Here is a 21,810-nt window from a genome sequence, read left to right as displayed (position 1 = left end):
AGAGCACAGGGTATTTTTAGGGCAGTGATACTATTTTGTATGATACTGTATGGTGGATACAAGGCAGTACGCATTTGTCAAAACCCACAGAATGTACAACATAAAGAATGAACCCTAATGTAAACCAAGATCTTTAGTTAATAATAATGATTCAATATTGTTTCATTAATTGTAACAACTATGACACACTAACGCAAGATGTTAATAATAGGAGAACCTGTGGTGGGAGGAGGGTATATTGGAAATATCCATACTTTATCTGCAATTTTTCTGTAAAACTAAAATTTCCCTAAAAATAAAGTCTAAATTTAAAAAATTTAAGATCTAAAATTGTAAAAAATCAACGTTATGCTTCAAAGGAAATTGAATATTTGGTATAGAAGAATTTCATGAAAATTTTTCAGAACTCAAAGGGAAAGGCTAAAAATGAAAAAAATCTATAATGAATATGAATACATCAATCAGGTGTGTTTTAGAAGCTTATGAGAAAAAATGAGAATGAGAGTTTTGCACAGTGGCAGTATTGTAGCCAATGAGGTTTATATGAGCCACAATTATTGCTAATTGAAAACTTTTCCCAATACTTAGCATGACGACTTGAAATGTAGTTGGCATTGGCAATTTTTGACAGTCTCTACAGAAACTGAAGGAAAAAAAATAAGGATTAGAGAACGAAGCAGATTGTAATAAATGATTAAAAGAAAATGAACAAAATTTCTCCATGTGAGCCATATCAAATAATGGAAGGAAGAAAAAGAGAGATGGAGGAGGAGGTGAAGAAAGATGAGGGATGGAGGAGGAGGAGGAGAAATAGGAAGAGGAAGGGGAAAAGGAAGAAGTGTAGATAGAGATACACTAGCAGACATGGAGAAATTTTTTAATTGTAAGAGTAAAGACTAAAAATTTGAGTCAATTTCAAGGGAATGAAAAAATAAACTATGCATTTTAATTCTCCTCTGAAACATTAAAAGAAGAAAGAAAATATAACGATAATCAACAGAATTTTGAGACGAAAGAGTTGTCTTCCTTTTATGGTCAGAGAACGTTATTGTTCATGTGTAATTTTCTTGGTACACAGGATTCAGTAGTAAATCACTTCCCACCTCTTTCTGGAAATTTTTCTCTAATAAATATTAGAGACTTCTGGCAACAACACAGATAGAGCTTCCATAGACCCTCTTTCTACTGTAATTACACAGAAAAGCTGAATAAAATGTAAACATAAAAATACCATTTAATATTCCATTATATCCCCCACCACCCACTTTCATTCCCTCCCCTGCCCCACCAGTAGCCATGCTACTGTTTAATGTGTGCCTGTTGTTTGTATGTTTTTCTGCCAAAATGTGTGGAATTTGGTATGCGTATAAAATTTATATATATAATCTTGTGTTATAAAACTCTCTTAAAATTTTTCACTCAAAACTGTTTTTTCCCAATATTTTACAATGGAATGTCTTATATAATGTTCACCCATATACTCTCAGCCTATATTCTAAAATGAACAATATTTCTTTCTTTCTTTCTTTTTTTTTTTTCGAGACAGAGTCTCACTCTGTTGCCCGGGCTAGAGTGCTATGGCATCAGCCTAGCTCACAGCAACCTCAAACTCCTGGGCTCAAGCAATCCTCCTGCCTCAGCCTCCCGAGTAGCTGGGACTACAGGCATGCACCATCATGCCCAGCTAATTTTTTTCTATGTATTTTTAGTTGTCCAGCTAATTTCTCTCTATTTTTTAAGTAGAGATGGGGTCTTGCTCTTCCTCAGGCTGGTTTCGAACTCCTGAGCTCAGACAATCCTCCTGCCTCGGCTTCCCAGAGTGCTAGGATTACAGGCGTGAGCCACTGTACCCGGCCAACAATATTTATTTCCTAGCCATCCACCTAGCCATCTTACCTATCATTTGTCTATCCATTAGAACATTGACATTACCTCCAAAAGTCCCCTCATTACACTTCCCAGTCTCTAACTCCTTTCCCCAGTGGCAACCACTCTTCTGATATTTTTTCACCATAAATGTTACTAATTTTAGAATATTAAATATATGGAATCACACAGTAAGTACTCTTTTGCACTACAATTCTTTGAGCATAGCATTTTTTGGATACATCTGTATTAATGCACATATCAGTCATTTGATCCTTTTAATTACTGAGTAATGTTCTATTGAAGCCACCTACATTAAAATAATGTAAGGCCATAAGGCAGGAATACTGATAAAAGTCTGATTTCTATACAAGTATAGATACAGCTAAAAATTTACCAGCCATTTTTTTCCCTAACTTCCCGACTGCTGTAAGAGTCACATATCCTTCAGGTGCAGGATTTGTGACTTCTCCAACTGATTCTATAGATAACATCAGTATTATAAAACCTAAGATTGGTCTTTGAGATATCTTCCAGACCATGTACTTGGGGGAACCAAATGATGTCAACTGGACCAGTGGCCATGCATGGGAACCGATCCAACAAGTTCTGTGACACCCTACCCAGGAACTGTCCCAGCCAAGAAGATAATTTCTGCTTCCCAGCCCTATGAGTTCATCCCCAGCCAATCAGCAGACCCAATTCCCTAGCCCTTTTTTCGCCAAACCACCTTTAAAAAATCTTAGCCCTCAAAATCTCAAGGAGATGGATTTAAGAAATTTCTCCCATCTCCTCACCTGGTGCCTTGCAATATTAAACTCTTGAGAAATAATTCCCAACATCACTAATCATCAGGGAAATGTAAATTAAAACCAGAGTCAGAATGGCCATTATTAAAAAGTCAAAAAGCAATAGATGCTAGCGTGGATAGAGAAAAAAAGAATGCTTATGCACTGTTGCTGGCACTGTAAATTAGTACAACCTCTATGGAAAACAGTATGCAAATTCCTCAAATAAATGTGGTTTTACCATTTGATCCAGCAATCCCACTACTGGGTATCTACCCAAAGGAATAGAAGTCATTTTGTCAAAAAGACACCAGCACTCAAATGTTATCACAGCACAATTCACAAAGATGTAGAACCAACCTAAGTGCCCATCAATTCACGAGTGAGTAAGAAAATGTGGGGTCTGTGTGTGTGTATATATATATATATATATACATATATATACATACATATATACATATATACATGCATATATATGTGTATATATATATACACACACACACACCATGGAGTACTATTCAGCCATAAAAAGGAATGAAATGTCATTTATAGTAATTTGGATGGAACTGGAGCTACTGTTATCATTATTAATTTCATTTCATTCTATAACACATAGGATTTCATGGAATGGATGATTAAAATACATTTCATGGTTCCAAATAATGCACATTTAGCTTTAGGTTCTTTCTTATAAAGAGCAATTCTACAAAGAACTTCTTTTTACTATATCTTAGCCCACCTGTCTCACTATTTTTCTCTAATAAATTTTGAGGAGTGAAAATTGAAACATAAAAGAATATGTACCTTTAAAATTTTGATAGTAGTATAGAATGTTTCCTTCCCAAAAGTTTCCTATTTTCCTCTTCTCCCAAGACAGTATAAGTATCTATGATTGTATGCATAATTAACGTCAGATACTACCAATTTTTTAAAACTTTGGCTAACATGGTCAGTGAGAAACAACTCATTTTGAAATGTTTGCTTATTTGACAATTAATCGTATTTTCATGTACTTGCTATACCCATTGCTTCTTTTAAAACTTGACTATTCATATCCTTTGCTGCATTCATATCCACATTCCTGTTGATATTTCATTATCTTATGAATCTCTAAGATTCCTATTAAGAATTATAAGCCATTTTCTAGTATATATGTTGTCAAGATTTTCAGCCCAGTTTGTTGTGTGTCTTCTATACCTTTATTATGGTGCCTTTTTAACATGGGGAGATTTTAAACTTTCATGAAGGCTTACTCATTGCTATTTTTGCTTTGGCTGAAGCCCTGTGCAACCATAACAAGCCACCTTTTTCGTGTGTCATCGTTTCAAGTGTTTTAAAAGTATTAACTTCATTTAACTCTCACAACCTCACTGGGTATGTACTACAATTATACCCTGGAAACTGATTCACAGAGACTAGGTCAATATAAATGTACTGAATATATATATACATAAGCATATATATTAACATACATTTTTCGTGCAACATTTTACCGCTGGGGAAGCGGCAATGCTGACCGGCAGGTTGAACAGGCTGCGACAGCAAAGAACCCAGGAAACCATCAAACCCAGCAACGCACGACCCCGCCCTACCCCTAACCTGGGACTCGCGCATCCCCCCAGACGCTAGGGAACCGCAAACACCTCCACCCTTAGTCCTCCGCCGGCCACCCCTTCCCCTCAGGACACAGGGTTCCACCACCGTCAGTCCCTCGCCCAGGCAGAGGCGTCGCGGAGGCGTCGCTAGGACTCAGTCTCTCGTGGGGATTGATGGCCGCAACCTGCCCTGGCGCGGAAGCCCGAGTCATACGGGAGGGCCACACTTCATATTCCTGAAGAGGAAGTGTCCACGACAGGGAACTTCTACACTACCCTTCCCGGAAGACCAAAGCGGTACGAGAGCCGCGACCCCGCCATCGTGGGGCCAAAGTGCTTCCGACTACACTTCCCAGAATCCTCTGCGTGGCAGCGCTTCCGCCTTCTCGCTAGTATCTCTCGTCTTCAAGTACATTTGAGCTAAGTCTCAACTGTGGGACCGTTGGCGCTTGGCCTATTTATTGTAACTTTTTTGCTCCAGAAAAAACTAGTACGTGGGAATATAAACAAAATATGGCCATTCGGGGGCGGGGGGAAGCAAAGGTTTTAATATAAAAAGAAAATTAACACATTTTAAGGAGAGGCAATGTTTATGAGAAAAAAACAAGATTCTAAGAGGGAGTTGGGCTTTGCTGCACTGGACACAGACCTTAAGGACTATGGGGTCTCAGACGCAGTTAACGTGATTGCCTCTTTGTATGTGCCTGTATTCATCTAGACCTGCTTATGCCATCGTGCGTGAACTATTTATTTCAAGATGTTACACATCCACAGAGTTGCAAGCACAGATCAGTCTTGAAATCAAGTACAAGAACAGCAGTGTTTCTGGCAAATTAAAGGAGCTGTACTGGTAGGAAGTTGGAGAAAATATTATCATAAGGAAAAGGGCTCTTTCCTTGAAGTTTTTTTAGTTCAAATCAGGCTTGGGATTGGCTATACCTGTGTTGCTCTTTGACTCATATATTTAATGTGACTGCATCTTTTCTACAAATCAGCGGCTTTTTTATTTTCTTGAGACAGAGTCTCGCTCTGTCACCCTGGGTAGAGTGCTGGACTACAGGTGTGTGCCATCACACCTGGGTAATTTTTATATTTTTAGTAGAGATGGAGTCTTGCTCACGCTGGTCTAGAACTCCCAACCTTAAGTGAACCTCCTCCCTCAGCCTCGCAGAGTGCTAGGATTACAGGCATGAACCACCACACCCAGCCCACAAATCAGTTTAAACCATATGAGTTCATAATTATTCAGAAGAGGTGTGTGGGTTGAGATGGGAGATGGAATCCAGGTGACTATAAGGAGTGAAACTACAGGAAATATGTACTTACCACATTCCTTCTGGGCAGGAAATAACTTTAAATGAAACTTGTAAAAATAATACAAAAGTATTGAGAACGGTAACATGAAACACCAAATGCACATGCCCTAAATTCAACACTTACCAATGTTTTGCCACACAGGCCTCACCACTTTTGAATTTGTTACTAAAGTATTTTAAAGCAAATCCATGGCATTATCATTTCCTTCCAAATACTCTATGTATCACTTAAAAATAATGATATTTTCTTGCATAAACACAAAATCATTACCATATGAAACAAAATTAATAATTCTTAGTATTATCTAATATGCAATTATCTGGTTCCCAATTTGAATTCCTGTTTATTGAAAAAACGCTCTTTACAGTTGGTTTATTCCAATCAATATCCAAACAGATTAATTCATTTTATTTGATCATTATGTTAGGTAGATAGTTAGGATCTTTGGCTCTTCTCAGGACAAGGGTTCCCCGTTTTGGTGCTGTTTTGAGCAATTGCTGCACCTAGGAAGAAGAATAGGGGCGGGCACTTAATTTTGGTGTTACCCCACCCTTAATTGTATCATGAGCAACTGCTACAGCTGGGGAAGGAGGGAATGCTTTATCAATCTAGGAATTTCCCAGCCCACGCATAATAAGATTTAGAAAGTGATCTAGAGTAACCTAGGGGTCATTAATATGCCATTAGCTTGAATCTGCATTGTGGTTCACCCCCCCAGGTGGGCTTTCTTAGAGGGCGCTCATATACATAGATGGAATTTTGAGGACACCTGTTGATTATTTGATAATATCCTGCACCTCCCAGGAGTCCTCCTCCAGACTGGGTTAATAAAAGCAAACAATCCAAAAAGTTAGAAGTAAGTGAGCGGGACAGTCAGCAAGTGAGTTGGTCTGTCTCTCTCTACTTGAGGAGACAGACCTGTTTTATTCTACAATAAAGAGTTACTCTTGTGAAACTTCTCCCTGCCTGAGGTTACTACATTGTATTGGCCTTGCTGGTGATTTTTCCAAGAAAGGAGTCAGAGGACTGGGATAACAGTCTAGATTTGACACTTCGGTGTGTCTGGTCATTCTTTGGCCAAGAGCACACCAAGAACTGAGGGCAGATTGCCACCCTGACATCTTTGGTGCCAAAACCCGAGATTCTGACAGTTATCTCATCTGAAGTTCACTTATTCTAGAATTATACCCTCACACACATACCACTACCACCACCACTCTTTATGTTCTTGAACTATTGGGTAAATCAAGATGTCAAATATGATGTCTAAATCCTGGATTTGTCTAAAGGCTTCCCCATACTTTCTCCCCTAATCTTCTAAATTTCCTATAAAATAGAATTTTGATTTAAAGACTAAATTAAATACAGGTGTTTTCTTTTTTCTTTTCTTTTCTTTTCTTTTTTTTTTTTTTGCAAGAATACTTCATAGAAGGGACTGGAAATACCTGAACAAGAAACCATATTTTCTTCAACTAAAGCTAATACAGGCCAGGCACGGTGGCTCAAGCCTGTAATCCTAGCACTCTGGGAGGCCGAGATGGGCAGATCGTTTGAGCTCAGGAGTTCGAGAACAGCCTGAGCAAGAGTGAGACCCCTAAAGTCTCTAGTAAAAAAATAGAAAGAAATTAGCTGGACAACTAAAAATATATAGATAAAAATTAGCCGGGCATGGTGGCACATGCCTGTAGTCCCAGCTACTCGGGAGGCTGAGGCAGGGGTTTTGAGCCCAGGGGTTTGAGGTTGCTGTGAGCTAGGCTGACACCACGGCACTCTAGCCCGGGCAACAGAGTGAGACTGTCTAGTCTAGACAACAGAGTGAGACTCTGTCTCATAAATAAATAAATAAATAAAGCCAATGTAAATCCTGCATTTTTTTAGTAAGAATACAAGAACTGAAAAGGATATGGAAATTTACCCAATTTACAAGCTCACAAGTTAGCCTGCCATAGTCTCATGAATGCTCACAGAAGACAAGAGACTCCTGGGTCTGAGATAAAGGACATTATTACAACAACAGCAATAGCCAGAGTGTCAGCATTTGCACTAATTTTGGGCACCCCAATCCCATAGGGTGCTGTGGAAGGCCAGATGATGCTTGCATACATAGTGAGCTGCAATACAGGAGTAGAACATTGCTTAGGAAACCTGAACCTATAATGGGCAGTGGCAACAAAATCACTGACTTTTGCTCCAGAGGGAGACCCTATCTTCATTAGAGTGAACCATAAACAAATCTGCCACTGCTCCAGAGGAAGATGCTATCTGTCTTCCAAGGTGATTCCCTTTGAACAGATAGTGGAGAACAAAGGCAACCAGTGTCTCTGCCCACAGACATTCAGAAAAGAGAGAAACACACAGAAAACTGTCTCACAACATTGTCAAGTCTCAGGAAGTAGATACATAGAATGAGTGGGGAATGAGGAAAAACAATTTTCGTTACATGATGTAACATTCTAATTCAGAGCCGGTCGACTTCAGAGGAAAAAGGCCTATTCTAGGGCTGCATCCCTTTACTGAGTGGTGTGCTAATAAATGTTTAACAACTGGCTTTCCAGAAAAGAAGTGTGTATATTATGTAAGTTTATTATAATTTTTTTAATATAAAAGATGTGTAGCACATGATTTACAAATAATAAAATATACAATAGTCTATTATAAATTCCAAATTTAAAAGAATGTTGAATGAAAAAAAGCCAGACACAAGAGCATATACAGTATGATTTCATTTATACAAAGTTCAAGAATAGGCAAAACTATTATATGGTGATAGAAATCAGAACAGGATTGTAACTTTTTGGGAGGGATTGAATGGAAAGGGGCATAAAGGAACTTTCTGTTGTAAAGAAAATATTTAACATCTTTAATAGGCATTAGTTACAATGGCATGTATATTTGCTAAAACTTAAATGTGCACTTAAAATCTGTGCACTTTACTGTATATAAATTATACCTCAATAAAATGAATTTACAAAACGACAAGAGACAGACTAGAAGCCTCTGGTAGCTGTCACCATGCTTCCGTGGGCAGTCTAATGGAGGCATAGCCACTGGCCCCAGTCTACCAGCTATGTGATATTTGTATTGTTTGTCTTCAGTTGTATGAACTAGTGTTGAGTATCCAATGAACCCAGCATCTGTTATTAAAACAACTATCATTTCTCTAACACATCAACAGCTGATAAACTCAGTCACATGGATCTGTTTTTTGACACTATTCTTTTCCATTGATCTATTTTTCTATCCTGAGCTAATATTATGCCATATCAACTATGGAAGATTTATAATGAATGTTGATATATGGAAGAGTAAGTCCACCAATGCTGTTCTTCATCACAACTTGATCATCACACATAAGAGATCAAGGAGTAAGGTTTATTGTGAAAACATATTATCTAAGGGTCAATCAGAGTAGGCACAGGACCATAACTTCTCCATACCTTATGAAGAATCAATAAGGCCTCGGTGAAGCAGAAGATGGACATCTCACCTCCATGTTTTTCTCCTTTCTTTTTTATTTCTTTATTTCTTTATTTATTTATTTATTATGAGATAGAGTCTCGCTCTGTTGCCTGGGCTAGAGTGCCGTGGCATCGAGCTCACAGCAACCTCAAGCTCCTGGGCTCAAGCAATCCTTCTGCCTCAGCCTCCCGAGTATCTGGGACTACAGGCGTGCACCACCATGCCTGGATAATTTTTTTTTCTATATATATTTTTAGCTGTCCAGATCATTTATTTCTATTTTTAGTAGAAATGGGGTCTCGCTCTTGCTCAGGCTGGTCTTGAACTCCTGACCTTGAGTGATCCTCCCGCCTTGGCCTCCCAGAGTGCTAGGATTACAGGCGTGAGCCACTGCACCTGGCCCTCCTTTCTTAAAAGGAAGGTGTGAGGGCACCCATGTTGGTAAGGGAACAAATTGACTATGTGGGTGGTAAACACACAATCTGGCTTTAGCTGTCAGATCTTCACAGGAGATGCATGAGGAAGCCTGTTTCTACTACCTCCCACCAGAAGGAGAAAGCCATTATTACACTTCTAAAAGAGTAACTACAAGATATTTTTCCACCTTTATTGAGGCACAATTGACGAATAAAAATTGTACATACTATCAGATATTTTAAAAATCTATATGGTACTGAGGGAGAGTACCCAAGGAAGGGCAAACATGGAAGGGGTTCAGACCTCATTGGCATTCCCAAGGCTAGGGTCAGACCTCACCGAAGACGACATAGCTACAGCCCACTGGATGGCAAAGAAGTTATCTGTTCTGCCTGAATCAGAGCTGGTCCCCAGTTTCTAGGCAAGCAGGAAGCAACATTCCAGGATGAAGGTGGATCACAAGCAAGCTGGAAGCTGGTGGCAGGGTATATGTCATACAGAAGGAGTAGCGGTGCCAGTGGCATCCATGTGGGGAACAGATGAGCTAGAGCCAGTGGCAGGTACATGTGTATGGTGATGAAATGTGTATGCCTGTGCAGGTAGGAGGACTAGACATGGACAACACTATGTGAAAATTTGTACAAGTCTAGATCATCGTTGGTGGAGCCATGTTATTTCATTATATGGGCTACTCTAATTTACTCAATCTCTTATACGTGGACTTTTAGGTTGTTTGCAATTTTTATTATTGCAAGCATTCTTGGAACATCCTCATTTCTGAAACCATTTTTTTCCCACTTGGGCAATTACATCCTAAAAATACATTCTGGGAAGTAGGATCACTGCCTCAAAAACAATGTACACAATATATTTGATACATACAGACAAGATCCTCTCTAGCAATGCTGTGCCTGTTTTCTTTCCCATCAACTTATATCAACATAAGAATGCTCATTTTCCCATTCCCTGCTGACACAGATTTTTTAATCTTTCACTATAGTCCACTTGATCTGTAAGAAAATGACACTTCAGCAATGGTTTTATTTGCATTTGAATGGCTGTTCTGTATACAAACCATAACTAGCAGGAAAATGTAGTGCAAGAAAAACTAGGAAAAAAAAAACTATGATCCAAATGGAGAAACCTATAAATCAGCTAAGACCAAAAAAAGCATTGCTTTTGACGATAAAAAAATATATTGCAAAGATATCTCCTCCCAAATCCATCTATAATCCCAAATTATATCACAATTTGGGAAGGAAATTAACAGAAAGAGTGCCCTCTCAAAATCCATTATTATACAGGACAGCTGAGAAGAAAGAAGACTGCATCAGTCCGCTTCTGATAATGAACACTGTTGCTCTACAAGTTGTTGCTCACTTCTGTAAACGTTAGTTTTATTCAGCTGAGTATCTTTCTAGTGGGGACTCTCTAAAAAACCTAAAAGACTCTGGCTGGACTGAAGACCTTACCATACTCATCCCCACTAGAATTTCCTTCCTGGGAATATCATTTAATGGAAATTTGACCTCTAACTATTGCCACTGCCACAAGAATCACATCTGTCGCTTACTTTGCCACCGCAGCATACGGCAGTTGATGGGAGCTTCACGGAAGTTCTTGAGATCCACAGTGGTTGCCTGGCATGGTCCAGTGCTGCAGGATAACATCAGTGTCCCTATCTTTTCCTCTCCAGTCTTCCCAAAGGCTGATTAATCCTCTATCATCAGGGATAGAGTGGTTTCCATTTTCCTGAGTGAACCCTGACTTGCTACATTTATGTTTCTGTCCTCTCGTGCAGTCTTGCATGAGTAAGACAGTCTGAGCTACAACTAAAACCCATGCCACACTCATGACACGGATACTGCATCTCATCTACATGCACTCTCTTATGAGCGAGAAGATACGAGTTACGACTGAAGCCCTTACCGCATTCTTTACACTTATAGGGCCTCTCTCCAGTGTGGACTCTAAGATGAACATGAAGATCTGAATTCCGACTGAAGCCCTTACCACATTCATCACATTTATAGGGTTTCTCTCTGGTGTGATCTCTTTGATGTAAGTGAAAATAGGAGCTATAACTAAAGCCCTTACCGCACACTTCACATTTGTATGGTTTCTCTCCCGTGTGAACTCTCTGATGAGTCTGAAGGACTGAACTGTACGCAAAATCTTTTCCACACACGTTGCATTTGTAGGGTTTCTCGCCCGTGTGGACTCTCTGGTGAATGTGAAGGTGTGTACTTTGGCTGAAGCCCTTTCCACACTCACCACATCTATAAGGCTTCTCCCCTGTGTGCAACCTCCGATGGACTTGAAGAACCGAGCTTGAACTGAAGCACTTGCCACACTCACTGCATTTGTAGGGTTTCTCTCCAGTGTGGACTCTCTGATGGACGAGAAGATTGGAGCTCTGATCAAAGCCCTTCCCACACTGTTGACATTTATAAGGCCTTTTCCCTGTGTGGACTCCCTGATGAATACAAAGAAGTGACCTAAACCCAAAACCCTTCCCACACATGTCACATTTGTAGGCCATCTCCCCCGTGTGGACACGATGATGGTTGTGCAGGGAGGAGCTGCGCCTGAAGCCCTTGCCACACTCTTTACATTTGTAGGGTTTGTCTCCTGAGGGGACTTTCTGATGAGTGGGAAGGTCTGAGCTCTGTGTGCAGCCTGTGGCCCATCCATGGCATTCATAAGGCATCTCACCAGAATGGGTTTTATAATGAACAAGGTCTGGGTTCTGACTAAAGTCCTTTCCACGCTGGTCACATTCATGAGATTTTTCTCCTATGTGAGTGCTGTCATGAACACTAGGATTTGCATCATCTATAAAGCACATCCCAAAGTTATCATATTTGAGAGGTTGTGGTCCTGCATGGGCCACATTGTGTTGTTTCACTGTTGGTTTCATACCCAAGTTTTTCCCACAGTCGTTACATCTGCCAGGTTCCTCTCCTTTCCACCCTCGGGAATCATCGTGATCGTGTGAGGTCCGATTGGGGCTGCCATCACACTTAGCATATCTGTACAATTTCTCTTCCATGTGAATTCTCTTATATCTTCCCTGGGAACTCTGGGGCTCAGTCATTATGTTGGCTTTCCGCCAAGATTCTGGGGTGAGGACCTGTGTCGGGCCTTTCCAAGCTGTGACATCTTGATTTTCTAAATGAATGGCCTTTACTACATAGTTTTCATTTTCAGAAATGTGAAGAGACAACCCTGCCCACTCTTCACAGAGGGAAACATCTCCTTCTAAATAGGGAGGACACTCTCCTTGAAAATTCATGACATAATCCTGATTCACAGTTAATTCATGGAGCCTTTGTTTCCAAATCTGCCAGCAGTGGAGCACTTCTTGCAAGAGGTAACTCAACCCTTTTTCCTGAAGATTCAAAATGTTTTTTTTAATCCCATCTCCTGTGAGAAGAAAGAATTTGGCTAAGAGAACAAGTAGATTATCTGTTCAGAGGTTTTGAGAAAATGAAGTAGAACAGGGTGAGAAGTTGTCCTTGGCTTCTATTCACTGTGAAACAATTAGAACCACAGTAATTCTTACCTGTGAGCTACCAATTAGAAATCAGGTGTTGCAAGGAAATCAAAAGAAATCTTGTTAAGAATTTATAGGCCGGGCACGGTGGCTCATACCTGTAATCCTAGCACTCTGGGACGCCGAGGCGGGAGGATTGCTTGAGGTCAGGAGTTCGAGACCAGCCCGAGCAAGAGCGAGACCCCATCTCTACTAAAAACAGAAAACAATTATCTGGACAGCTAAAAAAATATATATAGAAAAAATTAGCCGGGCATGGTGGTGCATGCCTGTAGTCCCAGCTACTTGGGAGGCTGAGGTAGGAGGATTGCTTGAGCCCAGGAGTTTGAGACCAGCCTGAGCAAGAGCAAGACCCCGTCTCTACTAAAAAAAAAAATAGAAAAAAAATTAGACGAGCAACTAAAAATAGAAAAAATTAGCTGAGTGTGGTGGTGCACGCTTGTAGTCTGCGCAGGGAGGCTGAGGCAGGAGGATGGTTTGAGCCCAGGAATTTGAGGTTGCTGTGAGCTAGGGTGATGCCATGGCACTCTAGCCCAGACAACAGAGTGAGACTCTGACTCAAAAAAAAAAAAAAAGGAATTTATAAAAGAAGATATTTACCTCCCTGCTGTAAGAGTAGTCAATAAAAAACCTTTAATCATTTTGCTACAAAATGTATGGGAAAGGCTTCCACATGATTTATGGAGAATATACATATATATATATATTCACACACACATACCTATAAATAATACATATTAATGGAGTGTTATATGTTGGGCATAGTGAGACACAAAGGATCACAAGAACCTTCCAAGATACTATATAAAAGTTTTAGAAACAAGCAACAAGTTCTGTCTCCTGATAACGTCCCTTCCTTCACATCACTGTCATACAGGATAGGTCTATCATGTACATTTGTGTACAACCTGCACAACCGTACACGGTGGGCCTAAAGCAGTAGTGGGGATTGAAAGGAGAATACTATTGTGAAATATGGTCCTGGGATTGGAGGGGGACCCAAATGTACACCTCCGAGACAGGCTTTAAGAGACACCCTCTTTTATTTTCCCTGAAGTTCTCTGTCCTCATGAAAAAATAAAGTCCTTAAGATCCTGTAATCCATTCCCTTAACTTAACCCATTTTAAGTTACAGCAGAATCTCAAGTTGCCATGACTATGAGGAGTGGGGAATGTGGCACTAGCTTGGCACCCAGGAAAGCAACATTGTGCCATAACAAACAGGATGCTGAGGCAGAAGAAGGTGTTTGCATCCTTGGCACTCTAAAATTGGCTTCAAAATGGCATGAATACCAAGGTCAAGTCCATATGGATATTGCTTCTGATTCAAGGTAGTTTCTGAGTCATTTTATTGAAAGTGACTTTAGTTCATAAAGTGGTATCAGGGAAAGGGAGATTTTGAGCTGCCCAGAATGGGCTTAAAGCAGTAGTTTCCCAATTGTATTGTCGATAATCCACAGTAAGAGAATTGACACTGTGACTTGGTGTGCACATACATGGAAATAGACACAGACTGTTGACTAAAACAGAAGTCTTATCAGTTGATACTTGCTTTCCTACGTGTAACGCACTCTGATAAATTCTTTTGTGTTTTGTTCAATTAATCTATTTTGCTTTTTAACAACTGCTGGTTATGACACAGTAACTTGATTTCAGGACTTACCAATGGGGTTGGATCCTGCAGTTTGGGAAGCAGCTGCAGGGATATGCAGATTTAGGCAAAGAGGCCCTGTGTCTATAGTCTAGACTCCAGACATAGTGGCACTTCCGTTTCATGTGGTTATTTATTACAAACACGGGGACTAAAGCCAGATTGGGAGGGCTCAAATCCCAGTTCTTACAAGCTGTGTGATCACAGGCAAGTTACTTACCCACTCTGTGCCTCAGTTGTTTCATTTGTAAAATGGAATATAATAATAGCAACTATCTCATAAACTAAACTGAGGTGACACATAGCTGTATACGGGCTGCTGAGAAATTGAAATGAGGTTAGATAGTTAGCAAAAAGTAAGCAAATAAGCTAACATTTTGATTACACTTACTACAGTACTATTACAAGTGTCAACCAAGCCATAGTTCTCCTTTGGTTCCTTGAACACTAGTTTGTCCAAAACATTGGTTTTTCTCCAGGAGCAACCAAGGGATCAAGGCCCGTGGTCGTGTGTGAAGTTTATCAGTGTCACTCTGTGAAATGCGAAGAATGAGAGCCCACAGGTGTGAGGAGGGGAGGGGGCTCACTACCTGCATCAGGTGGGGTGCAGGGTTTGGGGAGAGCTCCCTCACCCACACTTCACATGGGGCCACACGCTCCTGCTAGTCTGTGAAAGCTCATTAACTGCAGGGTTCTCACCTGCACATGCCTCGCTTAGGAGTTTTCTCTCCGGCCAGAGTTTCTCTTTGTGCTCCAGCTGAAATAGTCTATCTGGTCTGAAGCTGATGATGTGAGGAAACAGGTCCAGTGGTTTGACGCTCAGTTACTCACCCACTGAGACGAGGTTCCGGAAGTTCTCCAGCATCACATCTTGGTACAGGTTCATCTGGGCCTTGTCCAATAGTGCCAGCTCTTCCTCAGTGAAGACCACAGCCACATCCTTGAATGTCACACTTTCCTAAAACATCAAGCACATGACACATCAACCATCCACACAAAGGATTCATCTTAGGGTATTTGGGCTGCCCTAATAAAACACCATAGACTGGGTTGACTTAAACAACAAAAATTTATTTCTCACAGTTCTGGAGGTTGGGGAGTCCAAGATCAGGGTGCCAGCAAGATATGTTTCACTACGAGGGCTCTCCTCTTGGCTTATTGACAGCTGCCCTCTCACTGTGTCCTTATGTGGCACACAGAGAACAAGAGCGAGCTCTCTTGTGTCTCTTCTTGTAAGGACACTAGTACTATTGGATCAGGGCCCCACCCTTATGACATCATTTACCCTAAATTACCTCCATAAAGGCCCTATCTCCGAATATAGTCACATTGGGAGTTGGGGCTTCAACATATGAACCCTGCAAGACACAAATATTCGGTCTATAATTTGACAGTTGGAAGGAAAGCAAAGTTGGAAGCCGTGCTAGTCATTAAGTTAGTATTTTTCTGCTCCAAACGGTCACTTTTAAAACACACTTTGTAAGGCAGGAGCTGGGACTCTGTAATTCACACTTCTAATTAGCCAACTGGCTCTGTGCAAGGCTCTGACACTGAGGGCCACCAGAGAGCTTCTGCAAGGCTAGGGGAGGAAGAAGGGACTTGTTCCTTTCCTGTTCTGATATCACCCAAGTACTGCCGCTTTACTCTGGCAGAAACAGCTCCTTTCCATAGCAATAGCTGGCTGCACTTTGCTTTTCCAACACTTGCAGAACCAGTTTCATTGTGCTCCCCTCACAAACACCAGAACCAGCCAGCCAGTGTCCCCTCATCAGAAGTCTGGGTCCCCAGCCCACAGGGCTCCTTCTCAGCAACACCAGCCAGCTAGCACCCCACCCTCCCGGGTCTCAGGTTCAGCTCCAGAGGGCCCTTCTTCAAAGTCTCAAAGTCCTAATAATTCGGTCTCTTCATTTCTTCAGCCAGGTTGGTAGCTCCTTCCTGCGGTTGCTATTTCCATGGTCCCATAGAGTTCTCTCTTTACTCTTTAAGTTAGCTTGGTAACAACTCAATACCTAGTTAACAACTCTTTATATTAAATTCTCTCTGTCTGAATAGCTGGTCTAGTTTTTGCCTCTTGAATGGACCCTTTCTAGTACAAAAGAAATGAGAGGCACAGAGGAAATTCAAAGTTGTGAGTGGGCCAAGTTTCTCTCCTGTCCTCCGCATTGCCTATGTCACCCTATTAACTACCTGTAGTCACACAAAGAATGTTACAATAAATATCCAGGAACATCTGTCTTTGAATGCTTACAAGAATACTTGTCCAGAATAAATCCCCAGACTAAAGATCACTGAATTACTTGGGTACATAGATTTTATAATTTGATTGATATTGTCAAAACCATCCTCTGAAGATGTTGTGCAAACACAAGCCCAGTAGTGTTTAGGAGTTCGTTTCCCGTCACACACCAAGACTTGGCATTTTCACTTTTTCATGGCAGATTAATCTATTTCTATCAGATGAAAAGGGATTAAAAAGGAAAGGAAACTAAAAGCATTGGCTCCTGAATTCAAAACACAAAAAAGGGAAAAGGGAAATTATCGGGAACAGTTGCATATCAACTATGTACTAAAAAATAGTGGTATCAATGTGAAATTTCTGGAGTGTGTTAACAGTAATGTTCAAATATAGAAAAATGCTCTTATTCTTAAAAGATGTAAGTGGAGTACTTAGGGATGAATTATAATGATGCTTGCCGTTTACCCTCAACTGGGGCCAGCAAAATAAAATATAGATATGCATGTGTGTATATATGTATATTATGCATATATTTGTGTGTCATTATTAACAACTGGTGAATCTAGGTGAAGATTATTCTTTCAATTTTTCTATAAATTGAAATTTCTCAAAATAAAATGTTGAGGGGAAAAGTAATAGCCATCCCCTGACCAAGAAACCAATTTTTTACATAAAATGCTTATATCACTGCACATATCACACTGACCAGAGTTAAATGTTTACAGACATGTTCTCTCAATAGACTCTGTACCTCTAAAGCAGAGATTTCAAACCAAAGCTTTAAGCAGTAACAAAGGATTTCACAAAGAATTTGTTACCAACAATTGTTCAATTCCCAAAACCTGACCATAACAACCCTCTGCAGGGATTATCATAGGATGCAGGTGCAAGGACAGTCCAAAAATATTAATAAACCAAATTTTTTTTTTTTGAGACAGAGTGTCACTTTGTTGCCCTGGCTAGAGTGAGTGCCATGGCGTCAGCCTAGCTCACAGCAACCTCAAACTCCTGGGCTTAAGCGATCCTCCTGCCTCAGCCTCCCGAGTAGCTGGGACTACAGGCATGTGCCACCATGCCCAGCTAATTTTTTCTATATATATTTTAGTTGGCCAGCTAATTTGTTTCTATTTTTAGTAGAGACGGGGTCTTGCTCAGGCTGGTCTCGAACTCCTGACCTTGAGCGATCCACCCGCCTCGGCCTCCCAGAGTGCTAGGGTTACAGGCGTGAGCCACTGCGCCCGGCCAATAAACCAAATTTATAAACCAATAAACACACGCAAAAATCTTAAGATCTTTTCCTCAGTACACAGCACCATCTATGAAGTATGTTTGTAAAACCTTAAACCTGAATCTAACCATCTAGGGCTTCCACTTACAGGAAATACTGTGGGTAGAGGAACACATTGAAAGAGACCAAAGAGAAGCAAACAAATTCATACCAAATACAAGAAAGTTCACATGACAACAAACTTGGTTTCTACAATAAGTCAATAGCAGATGGGCATAGAGAGGCAGATTTCTCTAGGTTAAAAGAGATTACAAGACATAACCACCAACTATCGTACGCAGACCTTGTTAAGACTCTGATTCAAACAAACCAACCATTAAAAAACATTTTTTAAATAATTAGGGAAACATGATTATTGTCTGGGGATTAGATGGTATCTAATTTCATTATCTCATTAGCCCAAAGAAATAAATACTGATGGGGGTTTCTGCCTCTAAATCAGAGCTCATTAAAAATGAAATACATAGGGGTATGTAGTAAGTTAGATCACTGTTCAGAAATATTCTCTTCCACAGTCTCCAATCCCACTAAAGGACCAGAATGTATTTCCTTACCCCTTGGCTTTGGATTTGGCCATGTGATTTACTCTAGCTATCAGAATGAGGCAGAAGTGAAAATGTACCAGTTTTAAGCCTAGGCTTTAAGAGATCTTACATGTGTCCACTTGCTTCCTTTCCCCTCTGCCATCATAGCAAAAACACATCCAAGCTAACCAAAACAATAGTTGCTTCCACCAGCAGAGTGCTTCCAAATTAATATCCATGGCATTAGTTTTGGGTCCAGGCTACAATGGTTGAGGAAACTGTTATAGGAGGCTGGAAAAATGGTGACTTTGGTGATGTCATGGTGAACATTTGGTAAAAACTGTTGCTGGCAGTAATTTAGAAGGCAGAACATGTATCTGATGAATCTGTGGACTTGGGCAAGATGGTTTTCAGGCAGAAGGATGAAAGTGTGAGCTCATTTATTTTAGTTGCATATAATAAGGTACTATACAAAAGTGATGAGCTCAGAAAAACCCAATACACTGTGAAATAACATACTATCCAGAATCTTTTTAAAAATACTTTGGAAAGAAAAATAAAAAAGAGATAGAGTAAATAAATGTGGCAAATGTTAATTGTTGAAACTGCATAATGGATACTGTCAATGTAGATTCATAATACTATTTGCTCTTTTTTTGTTTATTTTGGTAATTAATTTTTTTCATGATTAAAAGAAAATCCTGGTTCCACACCATGATGGTCTTTTTGATGTATCAACTTGGATCGGCTACAGTCCACAGTTATTGACTCAAACACTAATCTAGATGTTGCTGTCAATATATTTTGTAACTATGACTAAAGATCATAATCAGTTGACTTTAATGGAGATTATTCTAGATAATCTGGGTGGGCCTGATTCAATCAGTTGAAAGGCCTTAAGAGCAGAGCTGAGGCTTCCCTGGGAGAAGATGAAATTCCACCTGTAGACAGCAGTTTCCTTCTGTGTCCAAGAGTTCCAGCCTGCCCTTCGTTATGGGCTACCCTACAGATTTGGGACTTGCCTGGTTAGCCCCCACAATCGCATAAGCCAATTCTTTACAATATATCTCTTACCATATATCTCCTACTGGTTCTGCCCTGCTGCTTGAACTCTTACCAATACATACACATTCAAATCTTGCTCCTTCTGTGAACCAGTGCCACTCAGAGTATGGTCATGTATAAGCCGACCATGTGCTCGGATGCTGTGGCCATACAAAATTATTATAAAAGTTTCTGAACTCTTACTCTTGATTCTGTACTTATCACTCAAGGAGCAGTGACAAGCAGTTCACAGACTGGCACTGTTATGTGAACCACACTTGGAGTAACACCAACTAGTCATCTTGACATCTCTGAGTCTGTTTCTTCATTTCTACAAGGGGAGTCACACCACCTACCTCCCACAGTTGTTATAAGCAAGACAAAGTATCTACTAATTACATAGTAGTCACTCAAAAAATTCTGACCTCCTTTCAGAAAAGAGAGGTGTCTTGTTCCCCAGAAATGAAGATTACATTTAAAGAGAAAGAAAACTTTAACTTACCTGGAACTTAATCATACTTCCTCTTGGAAAAGGCAGGATTCTGGGGAAGCAGAACTACAAAGAGAGAATCCATAAGATCATGGATGTAACAAGTTTTCAATGAATATTGGTTCCTTCTCGTCTGTACACTTTTGTCACACATTCTTCTCTCCCAAGATATCTATTCTTCTCTTTTCACTCTCAACAGATTGAACTCCCAACTCCTCAAGACATCCCCTCACCCTGGTGCCCAGTCCCACAGCCTTCCTATCTCTCCTCAAGCTTTTGGGTTAAAACCTGCAAATTCTTTTCCTTTTCTCAGACCTGAGAATGGATTGACATCACCTCCATCCTAATCACTCTGGAAAAGAGGCTCCAGAATTGCTGATTTGGAGAGCAATCTCAGGATGACAGGGACGTTCTTCTGTTTCCACTTTCATATACAAGACTTGCTCCTGTGTGGCTGGGGCCTGCGATCTGAAGAATCTGAAGTTGGCTAAGACCTTAACTCTTAGCTTCCAAAACTCTCTCTCCAGCAATCACTCTAGCCTCTGAAGCCCCACAGCTTTTTCAAATATTGACAACACGCCTGTGATGTATAAGGTACATCCTCTGCTCTGGAAATGCTCACGCTATACTAAGCTACAAACTCTCTCAGTTTGCAGGTAGACTGAAGTAGGTAGACAGAGACTCTCTAAAATTGCCACTCCATATACACTCAATGCCCTTCCTGTCCTGCTTGTATTGGTGGATTCTCTCCCTTGCTAGCTTCTGGTTGGGTTCAGCCAATGGGGAAAGCCAGCAAGAGAGCCAGGGAAGAAATAAGAGTGAAGTCAGACTATATACTCCCTCAGATTTTCCCTGGAGGTTGCTTTGGCCTGGCTATGTTCCATATCCCTTGACCAAGGGTCATGGCCCCTGTCAGGCAGCCCTTATCTCATAACCCTTTCAATTAGTTTAGAGACTGCTCCCTCCTGTAGCCCTTCAGTCCTAGGGGGCAGTAAGTTACCAGGTTATTACTAGCTCTGGGATATTGCAATACCCTTTGTTGATAACCACAACCTGATTACACCTTTGTAATTGTCCCTTTATTAAGCTCTTCTCAAGTTACTCAATTTGAGTGTGCTGTTCATTTCCTGCTGGGATTCTATCCGATAAACCCTGTAAACACAGTTGCCTTTGCAGAGAAATTTACTCTATCAAACTACCACTTTAGGCACTGGAGAAACTCTGAATATTAAAAAATAAAAGCCAAAAACTATGTTCCCGCTCTCGCAGATAGTGCTTCTCAAACTATTTGTGATAAAGGAGCAGTTTCTTATCATTATTACTGTTAATTTCAATCTGTCATGGACTGACATTTTGGTAAGACACAGTAAAAAGAAATTACTAGAAAAAGGAAAATAGGAAGCCATATAAACGAAAGCCCAATATTTATTATTAGATTAATAAATCATACAAATTTTTAAACATTTACACTCAATTCTGAAATCATCCAGTCACACACCAGTAACATTTAGTTTTTCACCTGGAACCAGTCCCTGGTCTACCCTCTGAATTGCAGCTCACAGGACTATAGAATCAGGTT

At 40.4% G+C, this 21,810-nt stretch overlaps 1 protein-coding gene and 1 non-coding gene across 2 annotated transcripts; one reads left to right on the top strand and one right to left on the bottom strand.

Annotated features, from left to right (window-relative positions):
- The first annotated feature begins 503 nt into the window (after positions 1–503).
- On the top strand, positions 504–643 carry LOC123624929. Its single transcript, XR_006730287.1, has one exon. It is a non-coding gene; the product is annotated as a U4 spliceosomal RNA (small nuclear RNA).
- Positions 644–11,088: 10,445 nt separating this feature from the next.
- ZNF285 (zinc finger protein 285) lies at positions 11,089–20,258 on the bottom strand. Its single transcript, XM_045531489.1, has 3 exons — positions 20,244–20,258; positions 15,481–15,607; positions 11,089–12,868 (listed from the first exon to the last, which is right to left on the bottom strand). Exons 1-3 carry the CDS (start codon positions 20,256–20,258, stop codon positions 11,220–11,222), a joined length of 1,791 nt encoding a protein of 596 aa, XP_045387445.1. The 3' UTR covers positions 11,089–11,219.
- Positions 20,259–21,810: the final 1,552 nt, after the last annotated feature.

This window comes from Lemur catta, chromosome 19 (genome assembly GCF_020740605.2).
Source record: "Lemur catta isolate mLemCat1 chromosome 19, mLemCat1.pri, whole genome shotgun sequence".
In the NCBI taxonomy this organism is placed as follows: domain Eukaryota; kingdom Metazoa; phylum Chordata; class Mammalia; order Primates; family Lemuridae; genus Lemur; species Lemur catta.
Note: the sequence above shows the minus strand (reverse complement) of the source record. Positions and strands in the feature narration are given on the sequence as shown.